Source organism: Carica papaya, chromosome 3 (genome assembly GCF_054855325.1).
Source record: "Carica papaya isolate Zhongbai chromosome 3, ASM5485532v1, whole genome shotgun sequence".
In the NCBI taxonomy this organism is placed as follows: domain Eukaryota; kingdom Viridiplantae; phylum Streptophyta; class Magnoliopsida; order Brassicales; family Caricaceae; genus Carica; species Carica papaya.
In genome coordinates, this window is record NC_142311.1 from 35,124,799 (window position 1) to 35,137,145 (window position 12,347).

At 38.2% G+C, this 12,347-nt stretch overlaps 1 protein-coding gene across 1 annotated transcript; it reads left to right on the forward strand.

Moving 5' to 3' along the window:
- The first annotated feature begins 46 nt into the window (after positions 1–46).
- Positions 47–4,330, forward strand: LOC110814735 (ATPase E1-E2 type family protein / haloacid dehalogenase-like hydrolase family protein). The gene has a single exon (XM_088216836.1). The coding sequence runs from the start codon at positions 136–138 to the stop codon at positions 3,319–3,321; it is 3,186 nt and encodes a 1,061-aa protein (XP_088072962.1). The 5' UTR covers positions 47–135; the 3' UTR covers positions 3,322–4,330.
- The last annotated feature ends 8,017 nt before the right edge of the window (positions 4,331–12,347 follow it).

Here is a 12,347-nt window from a genome sequence, read left to right on the forward strand (position 1 = left end):
GTAGAAAATTCGGTCTGGATTACTATAAATAAACAGAGGTTATGGTTTATGCATAAAGAAAGTTCAAAACCAGCTCCAGGCTTTTCCTGAGTGTATGTGTAGAGAATTCGGCTAATCCATCTTCTTATACCAAACATGTCTGAGATTGAATCTAAACATTATGACTGTGGCACATTGCTACTTGGCCTCACCACCTCGAGCCTCAGCAGGGCACAGAGGCGGTGGCGAATGGCCTATGCAGCAATCTATTCTATCAGGGTAATGATTTCTCTTGGCAAAGAGATTGTGTCCAGAAAAATTACCCAAGATTCCCCCATCTTGTGCGTTAATTCCTATACACTTCTGGATGTTGAACCACCTTCTTCATACCCTGGCGGCAGTAAAGAATCTGCATCGTCTTTCTCATTTGTCACCAGCATTGATAAGATGAAGCTCACAGAGTTGGTCAAAGAGAAAGACTTAGCTTCTTTCCGGCAACTTGGAGGAGTTGAAGGCATAGCCGTGGCTCTTCAGACAAATCCAGACAATGGAATCCGCGGCAATGATAGTGAAATTACCAGGCGGCATGAGCTGTTTGGTTCCAACACCTACCATAAGCCACCTCCAAAAGGCCTGTTGTTCTTTGTATTGGAAGCTTTTAAAGACACCACCATTTTGATCCTACTTGTTTGTGCCGCCCTCTCTCTTGGGTTTGGCATCAAAGAACATGGAGCAAAAGAAGGATGGTATGAAGGTGGGAGTATCTTTGTAGCTGTTTTCCTCGTGGTCGTTGTCTCTGCATTTAGCAACTTCAGGCAGGAGACTCAGTTCGACAAACTGTCAAAGATAAGTAACGACATCAAAGTAGATGTTCTTAGAGACGGACGTCGCCAACAAATCTCCATATTTGATATTGTTGTTGGAGATGTTGTCTTTTTAAAGATTGGTGATCAAATTCCAGCTGATGGACTGTTCTTGGATGGACATTCCCTGCAAGTGGATGAGTCAAGCATGACAGGAGAGAGCGACCATGTAGAAATAAATTCAAAGGACAGCCCGTTCTTGTTTTCTGGGGCAAAGGTGGTAGATGGGTATGCTCGAATGCTAGTTGCATCCGTGGGAATGAATACTGCATGGGGAGAAATGATGAGCTCAATAACTAGTGATTCCAATGAACGGACACCATTACAAGCTCGGCTTGATAAGCTAACATCTTCTATTGGAAAAGTGGGCCTATCAGTTGCTTCCCTTGTTCTTGTTGTCATGTTGGTCCGTTATTTCAGTGGAAATACAACAGATGACAACGGCAATAAGGAGTTCAATGGCAGCAAAACAAGTGTAGATGATGTGTTCAATGCCGTTGTACGCATTGTTGCTGCTGCAGTCACTATTGTGGTGGTAGCAATCCCAGAGGGTCTGCCACTGGCTGTCACTCTCACGCTTGCTTACTCCATGAAGAGAATGATGGCAGATCAGGCAATGGTCAGAAAACTTTCAGCTTGTGAGACAATGGGCTCAGCCACCGTTATCTGTACTGACAAAACAGGAACCTTGACACTAAATCAGATGAAAGTGACCAAATTTTGGCTCGGCCAGGATTCAATAAATGAAGATTCCTACAACATGATTTCCCCAAGTATTCTTGAGCTATTTTACCAAGGTGTTGGTCTAAACACAACCGGTACTGTTTGCAGATCTGCCTCAGGGTCTATACCTGAGTTTTCTGGCAGTCCAACTGAAAAGGCTATTCTTTCTTGGGCTGTTTTGGAGTTGGGTATGGTTATGGAAAAAATGAAGCAAGGCTACACTATTCTCCATGTAGAAACCTTCAACTCAGAGAAGAAACGGAGTGGGGTTTCAATAAAGAGAAAGGGTGATGATACTGTTCATGTACACTGGAAAGGAGCAGCTGAGATGATTCTAGCAATGTGCTCGCAGTATTATGATAGTGATGGGCTCATAAAGTCCATGGAGGAAACTGGAAGGAGAAAATTTGAACAAATAATCCAAGGTATGGCAGCTAGTAGTCTTCGGTGCATTGCCTTTGCCTATAAGCAAATTTCAGATGAACCAGAATGCAGAAACAACGAGACCCAGCCAAGGCTGAGAGAAGAAGGCTTGACTTTGATGGGGATAGTTGGTCTAAAAGATCCATCCCGACCAGGGGCCAGGAAAGCCGTGGAGGCTTGCAAATATGCTGGAGTAAGTGTCAAAATGATAACCGGAGACAATGTTTTCACAGCCAAAGCTATAGCCGCGGAATGTGGAATCCTGGGGCCTGATGGCCAAGAAGAAAAAGGGGAGGTGGTCGAAGGCATCGAATTCAGAAATTACACAGATGAAGAGAGGATGCAGAAAGTTGAAAAGATACGGGTGATGGCAAGGTCCTCTCCATTTGACAAGCTTTTAATGGTACAATGTTTGAAACAGAGAGGTCATGTGGTTGCAGTAACTGGAGATGGCACAAATGATGCTCCTGCATTAAAAGAAGCTGACATAGGACTATCCATGGGCATTCAAGGCACAGAGGTAGCTAAGGAAAGCTCAGACATTGTCATTTTGGATGATAACTTCACTTCAGTTGCTACTATCTTGCGGTGGGGAAGGTGTGTTTATAACAATATACAAAAATTCATTCAATTTCAATTGACTGTGAATGTTGCCGCCCTTGTGATCAATTTCATAGCAGCAGTATCTGCTGGTGAAGTTCCTCTAACCGCAGTTCAATTGTTGTGGGTAAATCTCATAATGGACACACTGGGTGCTCTGGCTCTGGCTACAGATCGACCTACTGATGAACTGATGAAAAAGCCACCTGTAGGTCGGACAGAGCCCCTAATAACAAACATCATGTGGAGGAATCTCCTAGCTCAAGCCCTATATCAGATAATCATCCTCTTGGTCTTGCAGTTTAAGGGTGAGTCTATCTTCAATGTGGGTGAGAAGGTAAATGATACCCTGATTTTCAATACTTTCGTTCTATGTCAAGTTTTCAATGAGTTCAATGCGAGGAAATTGGAGAAGAAAAATGTATTCAGAGATGTTCACAAGAATCGATTATTTCTTGGAATAGTGGGCGTAACAATACTTCTTCAGGTTGTGATGGTAGAGTTCCTGAAAAAATTTGCTGATACAGAGAGGCTAAATGGATGGCAATGGGCAGCTTGTATTGTACTTGCAGCTATATCGTGGCCAATTGGTTGGTTTGTGAAGTTCATACCAGTTCCAGAAAAACCATTCTTCAGTTACCTGAAGAGAATAAGATTCATAACCGTATGGTTCAAGCGGGCCCTGTGCCGCAAACAGCCCTCTTCTTTAGAAAGTGGAATCGGACATCGATGAAGATATGGCTTTAAAATGACAACGGAGTTGTAGTGCAGCCGAGCCATGAACAACCTTGATATGTAACTACGCAAACAAAACCAATTGGCCATCCATGAGAAAGCTTTAATCACAACCATCTCTCAGATACCTCAAGGAGCTAAGATTCTACAACCAGGTTAATCAGCTAAAACTAGACAGAACAGTCTTGTTCCGAGCCTCTCTCAACACTATGCACATAGAGAGTCATATCTTTGTGGAGCTCACGACAAAGAACAACACTCAGTACTAAAAGCAAAGATTGTTGATCACTGAAATCTTTATGGACATGAATCTGGCACAAATGAATATGTGAAATGGGATAAGGCTTTGGTCAGTTGAATCCCAATGCTTTCAGGAAGCCCAGTGCTTTTGGCATTCTAGGACATGTCTTGAGGCTTCCCTAAAACTCTTCAACCTTCCTGTCAAGGAATGACAGTTGCAGCAACAGAGAAAAGAGAGAAATTTCATAATAATTATTTAGATTTGTTTTCATGGCTGGTTACATGTCCTTTGACTTATATCATCTGAATGTATACTAGGATCTTATCCAACAAATTTTCAGAGGATACTTGAAGGGGAAAATGCAACAACCTCAGATGGTGGGTGTCAAGAATAATGCTGTGATCAGCTGTCAAGAAACAACCAAGAGAACACCACATCACATAATCCTGCAGAACAGAACACCAGCAAGCACAAAATCCTCAACCTGCAACGGCAACCTGCATAGGACAAAAATCTGCAACCTGAATAGGACAAGAAACAGCCAAGGGAACAGCACAAAATCCTCAACCTGCACCTGCAACCTGCATAGGACAAAAACCTGCAATCTGCACAGCCTTGTAGCAGATAAAAATTTATTGTAACGAATTTTCTTTTTGTTAACAGCTGTAGTTCCTTTATTGGAACATCTGTAAAAAGTCTTGATTGGTTGCAAATTTTTATAAATTAAAAACTTTTCATCTCAGGAAAGCAAGCTGAGAATTGTCCAGCTATCTCTCCCTTATTTTTTACTTGGTATCAGAGTTAGTCATGTCCAGCAGCAATAGTGTAAGCTCTGCCATTGATGGAGACAAAACCTATGCGGACAATACTACTGGAGGAGTAGCAGCAGTCAAGACCTTAAATATATCAGCAAACCCAACTGGCTCTTATTCCATGGTTAAGTTGAACCATGATAACTTTCTCTTATGGAAGAATATCGTGCTGTCTATGATAAGAGGAAACAAGCTAGAAGGCTACTTCACTGGAGTAAAGATCTGCCCACCAGAATTTAATGAAAAGACAGTACAAGACTCAGAAACCTTGCAAGTAACCTCAAATCCAGAATATGAAGATTGGTATGCTCAAGATCAAATGCTTTTAGGCTGGTTATATAACACCATCGAACCCACTGTAGCCTCTGAGCTAATGGGGTATGACACTTCAAGAAAGCTATGGAATGCAACGAATGAGCTGTTTGGTGTAAAAACAAGATCCAATGCGGTGTTCTACAAACGAGAGTTTGCCAAAATGCAGAAAGGAAATTTGAAAATGGAAGAATATTTGAAAGCTATGAAAGGTCATGCTGATAACTTGGCACTAGCTGGTCATCCTGTCTCTCTTGATGATTTAGTCACTCAAATTCCCGCTGGTTTGGATTCACAAGAGTATAACCCCCTGGTATGCCAGATTACAGAAAAAGATGATATTAGCTGAGTCGAACTACAATCAAAACTTCTGAGTTACGAAAGGAGACTTCAGCAACTGAATGCAGGCATAACTACAATCAATCTTGGCAACCCAGCAGCTCATTATGTGAAGAGTAACAATCCCAGCAACAAGAACCAGAATCAATACCACTCTGGAGGTAGATTTGGAAACAACTACAGAGGAGGAAGAACTTTTAGAGGAAGGGGCAATAAACATGGTGGAAATAATAGACCTTTGTTCAAGTATGTGGCAAAATTGGACATACTGCAGCAGTTTGTTTTTACACGTTTGACAAGAATTATATGGGAGCATTACCAGATTCACACAACAAGAATCAACACCAACACTCTGTGTTCTTAGAGTCCAATATCCGGCTTGGTACATGGACAGTGGTGCAAGTAGCCATGTTACAAATGATGCTAACAATATGCAAAATAAACAAGAATACCACGGTAAAGAAACTCTAACTGTGGGGAACAGTGAGAAACTTAACATTTATCATATTGGATTAGTTAAATTGTCCGTAGAAAAAAGAAAATGCTTGATACTCAAAGAAACTTACATGTTCCTGACATTGAGAAAAATTTGACTAGTGTGTCAAAACTCACCACTTCAAATGATGTTGATGTTAAATTTAACTCTTTTGGTTCTTTTGTGAAGGACAAGGCAACAGATAAAACTCTGCTACAAGGGAAACATAAGGAAGGATTGTATCAGATTGAACCAGTCCAGCAATCAAAAGTAAAACTCAAACAACACTCTCACCAAGCCTTTGTTTTTAACCTATCAAACAAGCCTGAAAATGTAAAGCAGATGGAAATGTGGCACAAGAGATTAGGACACCCCTCCTTTAGAACTCTAGTTAAGGTTCTTGAAACCTGTAATCAAAAACCTTCTATCAATGAAAGTGAGTTTTTCTGTGATGACTGTCAACTTGGCAAGTCTCATTTACTTCCTTTTACTCTATCATCATCTCACTCTACTCAACCCCTTGAACTAATTCACACAGATATAAGGGGGCCTTTTCCTGTTGTCTCAGCATGTGGATTCAAATATTATGTGCTATTTCTAGATGATTACAGTAGGTTTACCTGGTTATTTCCCTTAAAACAGAAATCAGATATAGCATGAGTTTTCCAAAATTTCAAAACACTAGTTGAGAACCAGTTTGATAAGAAAATCAGATATGGGAGGAGAGTATTTAGGACTTGCTAGTTTCCAACAAATGCATAGAATCAAAACTCAATATTCTTGTCCTCGCACATCTGCTCAAAATGGAAGAGCCGAAAGAAAGCATAGACATATAGTTGAAACATGTCTCACTTTATTAGCACAATCTAAGGTTCCTCTAAAATATTGACCTAAGGCTTTCCTTACAGCAATATTCTTAATTAATAGACTTCTCACACCTGTGTTAGATAACATGTGTCCTCTGGAAAAACTTCAGAATAAGAAACCAAACTATAAGTCCCTGAAAATCTTTGGTTGTGCTTGTTTTCCCTACTTAAGACCCTATCAGACACAAAAGTTTCAATACCACTCCACAAAGTGGGTTTTTCTTGGCTACAGTAGCTCTCACAAAGGATATAAGTGCCTCAGTTCCACTGGAAAATTTTACATTTCAAGGCATGTTGTCTTCAATGAAAAACACTTCCCATTTCATACCAACTTTCTAAACACAAAAACACCAGAAATTCAAACCTTAGTTACAACACCCTATTGGCTCACCTCTACCACTGAGATATCTGACATAAATCTAGCACCTAACACTTATTTATTTGATACAAACTCTCAAGATGTTTCTATTGCAGTAAAGCAAGTTCAGGAAGCTAAGTCCAGAACATTACAACCTGAGAATTATGATATGAGGTTATCAGCTGAAGGAGGATTTGATCCCCAACAATCTGACTTTGGTGAAGTACCAGGCTATGTAGATGATCAAGCAAAAGAAGCTGAAACAAATGAGTCTAAAATGCATCAACGACCTATTGAAATCCAACAACAAGAATCACAACAGGAAGAAGGTTATGCTCATAGAATGACAACAAGGGCTAAGGCTGGAATTCACAAGCCTAAGCAGTTTTCTTCAGACTTTCAACTATATCTTGCAAAGTGTTCAGAACCAATGCCAACTGAACCTATCTCAATTAATGAGGCATTGAATTCTAAACACTGGAAATCAGCTATGGAAGAAGAATTGAAAGCATTAAAGCTAAACAACACCTGGTCTCTAGTTCTACGCACACCTTCAATGAATATTGTTGGCAGCAAATGGGTATTCAGAGTTAAGAAAAATTATAGATGGCAGTTTCCACAGATGCGAAGCAAGGTTAGTAGCAAAGGAGTTCCATCAGAATGCAGGAATTGATTATGGCAAGACCTTCAGTCCTGTAGTTAAAGCCTCGACCATTAGAGTTATCCTTATTATTGTTGTAACAGAAAATTGGGTGGTCAGACAACTTGATATAAATAATGTTTTTCTCAGTGGTGATCTACAAGAGGTAGTGTATATGCAGCAACCTGAAGGGCTTGAAGAAAAATAAACTATCAACTATGTTTGCAAGCTTAATAAAGCCTTATATGGCTTAAAACAGGCACTTCGGGCCTGGTTTGAGAAGTTCAGGAAAACCTTGCTAAATTGGGAGGACTTCAGGAACTCAAAATGTGACTCCTCACTCTTCATTTTGAAAAACAAAGGTGAAATTATGTTTGTGCTTTTTTTTTTTTTGAAATAAAAGAGAGTAATATTATTCATAAAGGTACCAAATGAGTACCACTCGAATACAAAATAGTTACAAATCTATCGAGTAGTCCAGAACTAAACCTATGTCTTCCCACTCTTTCACATAATGACTTAACAAGATAGACCCAAAAGTATGAAATCACATATTTTTAATATTTACAATATTAGTTTCAATGCCCTCAAAAGCCCTCACATTTCTTTTCTTCCACAATCCAAAAAATGGTAAGTGATTTGTGCTTATATATGTTGATAATTTGATCCTAACAGGTAACAATCCTACCTCACTTAAACGGTTTGTGCAAGAACTAGACAAATTATTTGCCTTGAAAGACTTAGCCTCACTGCATCTTTTTCTCGGAATTGAGGTAACAAGGGATGATACAGGATTTTATCTAACTCAAACAAAGTATATTGAAGAACTGCTTAAGAGAGCAGATATGGAAAACTCTAAACCATGCTCTACACCTGCCATTCTTAATGCCGCACAAACTGCTCAGGAAGAAGAACCACTCAAAAATCCAACATCATACAGAAAAATCATTGGTTCCTTGCAATATTTAACTCACACCAGGCCAGATATTGCCTTTATCATCAATAAACCAAGTTAAATTTTGCAACAGCCTACAACTAAGCACATGAATGCAGTCAAGAGAGTTTTAAGATATCTGAAGGGAACCAAAGAATTTGGTCTTCATATACAGCCATGTAACAGCTACACTCTTACAGGGTTCTCAGATGCAGACTGGGCATGTAACAGGGATGACAGGAGATCGACAGCTGATTATTGTGTGTATTTTGGCTCAAGTTTAATTTCCTGGAGCTCTAAAAACCAACATGTGGTGGCAAGATCCAGTGCTGAATCAGAATACCGGTCCTTAGCTCATGTCTCCTGTACAGCCATGTAACAGCTACACTCTTACAGGGTTCTCAGATGCAGACTGGGCATGTAACAGGGATGACAGGAGATCGACAGCTGGTTATTGTGTGTATTTTGGCTCAAGTTTAATTTCCTGGAGCTCTAAAAAGCAACATGTGGTGGCAAGATCCAGTGCTGAATCAGAATACCGGTCCTTAGCTCATGTCTCCTGCGAAATTTCATGGTTAGAATCACTACTTGCAGAGTTATCTATTTCTCTTTCAGCAACTCCTATTACTGGGTGTGATAACATGAGTGCAAGTCAACTAGCAAGTAATCCAGTTTTTCATGCAAGAACCAAGCACATAGAAGTTGACATTCATTTTATACGGGATAAAGTTCCTGACAGAAAACTTGAAGTGAGGTATGTCCCTTCTCAAGATCAAATTGCGGATTGTTTAACAAAAGCTCAAGTTGGTGCCCAATTTTGTCATTCAAGAAGCAAACTTGGAGTGGAAGAAAGACCTCTCCCACTGCCAAGCTTGAAGGGGGATGTCAAGAATAATGTTGTGACCAGCTGTCAAGAAACAACCAAGAGAACACCACATCATGTAATTCTGCAGAACAAAACACCAGCAGCACAAAATCTTCAACCTGCAACTGCAACCTGAATAGGACAAAAACCTGCAACCTGCAACCTGCAACCTGCAACCTGCATAGGACAAGAAACAGCCAAAGGAACAGCACAAAATCCTCAACCTGCACCTGCAACCTGCATAGGACAAAAATCTGCAATCTGCACAGCCTTGTAGCAAATAAAAATTTATTTTAACGAATTTTCTTTTTGTTAACAGCTGTAGTTCCTTTATTGGAACACCTGTAAAGTCTTTATTGGTTGCAAAGTTTTATAATTAGAAACCTTTCATCTCAGCAAAGTAAGCTGAGAATTGTCCAGCTATCTCCTTCTTAATTTTCCTCTAATTGTCCAGCTCTCTCCCCTTAACTTTCCTCTACTTGTCCAGCTATCTCTCCCTTAATTTTTACTGTGGGGATTGTAACAGAAACACGCTTGAGTGAGTTTCGTATGTATTGGATTTAAGTGTAACATTATATATTACATGTACGTAGTTCCTAATTTCTAAGCTGCATGATATTTGTATGCAATAAATCAAATAAACATGACTGTATACTCACTACAGTATGAATTAGTGGGATTTATATAATTATCAATTCGTTGATTCCTTCTACTTCCTTCCTATAGTATCATTTTGGATTTATTGTTGCTCTAATTTATGATCATCACAGAGGTAGAAGGAAAATCATATTCTGGCACATTCACCACGAATTTCTGTTCTGTCTCCGCACCAAGAAAATAGCTTCTTAACGGACATAAGCCGTAAAGAGAGCTTTCAAAAATTGAGGCCAATCACAAGCTTATTTGATATTCAGCATCAAGTTCGCAAACAAAATGCATATGCGTCCAACAGAGAGACAGTACTTCATGGTGGAGATAAGCCAAGAAATTATCAAAATCTCTGTAGTAAAAGAAAGTATATCGAAAAAAAGAACAATGTATGGAACGCCATTTCATATAGGGAGGAAGAAACGAAACCTGACATACAACATGCCGGACATTGCATTTACCATTTAGATCTAAGTGAAAACAACCAGACATTGATGAACTCACAATAATAAGCAACAGAGTTTCGCGAGGATCGCAGCGTACCTCGTAATAGCTATCCATTCTGGCCATGATGCAGATGTAATTTTCAACAAGAAAGAAAGAATTCCGTCCAGCCAAATGTAGAATGCTTTTCCATTATACAGATGAGAGAGAACCGTTACTCTGAAATGAAGCGGGGAAATAAGAAGATGATATGAACCGGAAATTGGCTAAACGCACCGTTTTGTCTCTTCATTTTCAGAGAGACCCCTGAAACTTTTCTTTTTATGGAAAGAGACCCTTGTAAACTTTTCTTTTCCGAGAGACCCCTAATCTTCCATACCTGCACAAACATACACAAGCATACATATATATATATATATCTGTTGTGTATATATATGTGTATATGTATACATATGAGAGAGAGAGAGAGAGAGGAAAAGAAAAGAAACAAAATCTCCGTGCATATATATATATATATATATATATCCTAGAGATCTTGTGAATATCCTAAGATTTGAAAATACATACATACCTATCATATACATATACACATATATATGTATATACCAATATTCTAGATTGACTAACCAACGCTATCATATCACCTAATAGTTGAAAGAAAGAAGAAACAAGAATCATCAAGATTGTAAAAAGAATAAAACATGCGGTGAAGTAATAAGAAGAATTAGAAGATGGGGAAGACAGAATCCATATATATATACGAGAAAATTGTGTATCATGTATTTTATACATATGTACAGATATATGTAAGTAGTGAGGATTGGAAGTAAACTAGGGTTTCGTGATCCCATGAACAGGTGAAGCTACCACATGATCCGATCAATCCTTGAGAGTGGAAGGAAAGTTTAGATCATGCTGGCAGCTTCAACTGCTACTGGTGCACGATATATATGCATATATATATATATATGCAGACATGTATATAACCGGCTGTACCGTTCCTTGTGATAATAGTATCATCATAGGATGACGGATAAAATGAGAAGAAGCATACATATGTACATACATATGTAGATATTAAATGCTAGAAACGAGTCTATATATATATATAGAGAGAGAGAGAGAGAGGCAGAGAGATATAAAAAGGAATATATATATATATATTTATATGCTATGAAAGAAGGGGAAGATGCTGATGATCAAACAAGTATTCCCAAAATCTCTCTTATTATTTTAGTAGCAGATCTGTCTTTTCGAAATAGGGATGAGTGTAGGACTCTTTTCGTATACAGTATTATATTATCTATTATATTATATGAACTACACAATCTGTATGGCATATATGTTTTTTTTTTTCTGAATAGTATATATACTTTTTTGTTATATAAAGGCATTAAATACAGTTTGAACAAGAGTCGAACTTGAAATTTATATCACAAAACACGTCTAGAATAATACAAGACCAAAACCCATTAACTAAAAGAAGGAGAGAATGGATCGCATGGGGGAGACAAATGAATATTGTCATATACCATACTGACGACAGGGTTTTGAGGAGTTCCATGCACTTATTTCAGATACATATGTGTTTGTATATATACATATATATATCTATATATAAAGCACATATATAAATCAGGCACGCATTCTGGAACGGAACAGCTAGCTCAATAGGGGACCATTTAGTTAGATGCCTAGTTTTACATATGTTATGTTATATTTGTATATGTTCTTTTGTGTGTGTGTGTATATATATATATATATATGTGAATAGATATCTTTTCTTTTTCACTTTCGTAAATTTAATATATACACAAAACATATATAATTTATACATATCTGTGAGATACGGTTTGTCATTACTTAAAATTAAGATATTTGGTCCCTTCGTACTTAAAAATAACCTAATCAATTATATATTTATATTTACATATATTTATATATTCTATATATATATATTTGCAAAAGAATTGCCATTGAATTGGGTAAGTTCATAATATTTGTTAAAAAAATAATTTAAATTCATTTGTTTATTATTTTTGTTACAATATGTAAAAAGTCAAAATTTACAAATACAACAAGGAACAAAG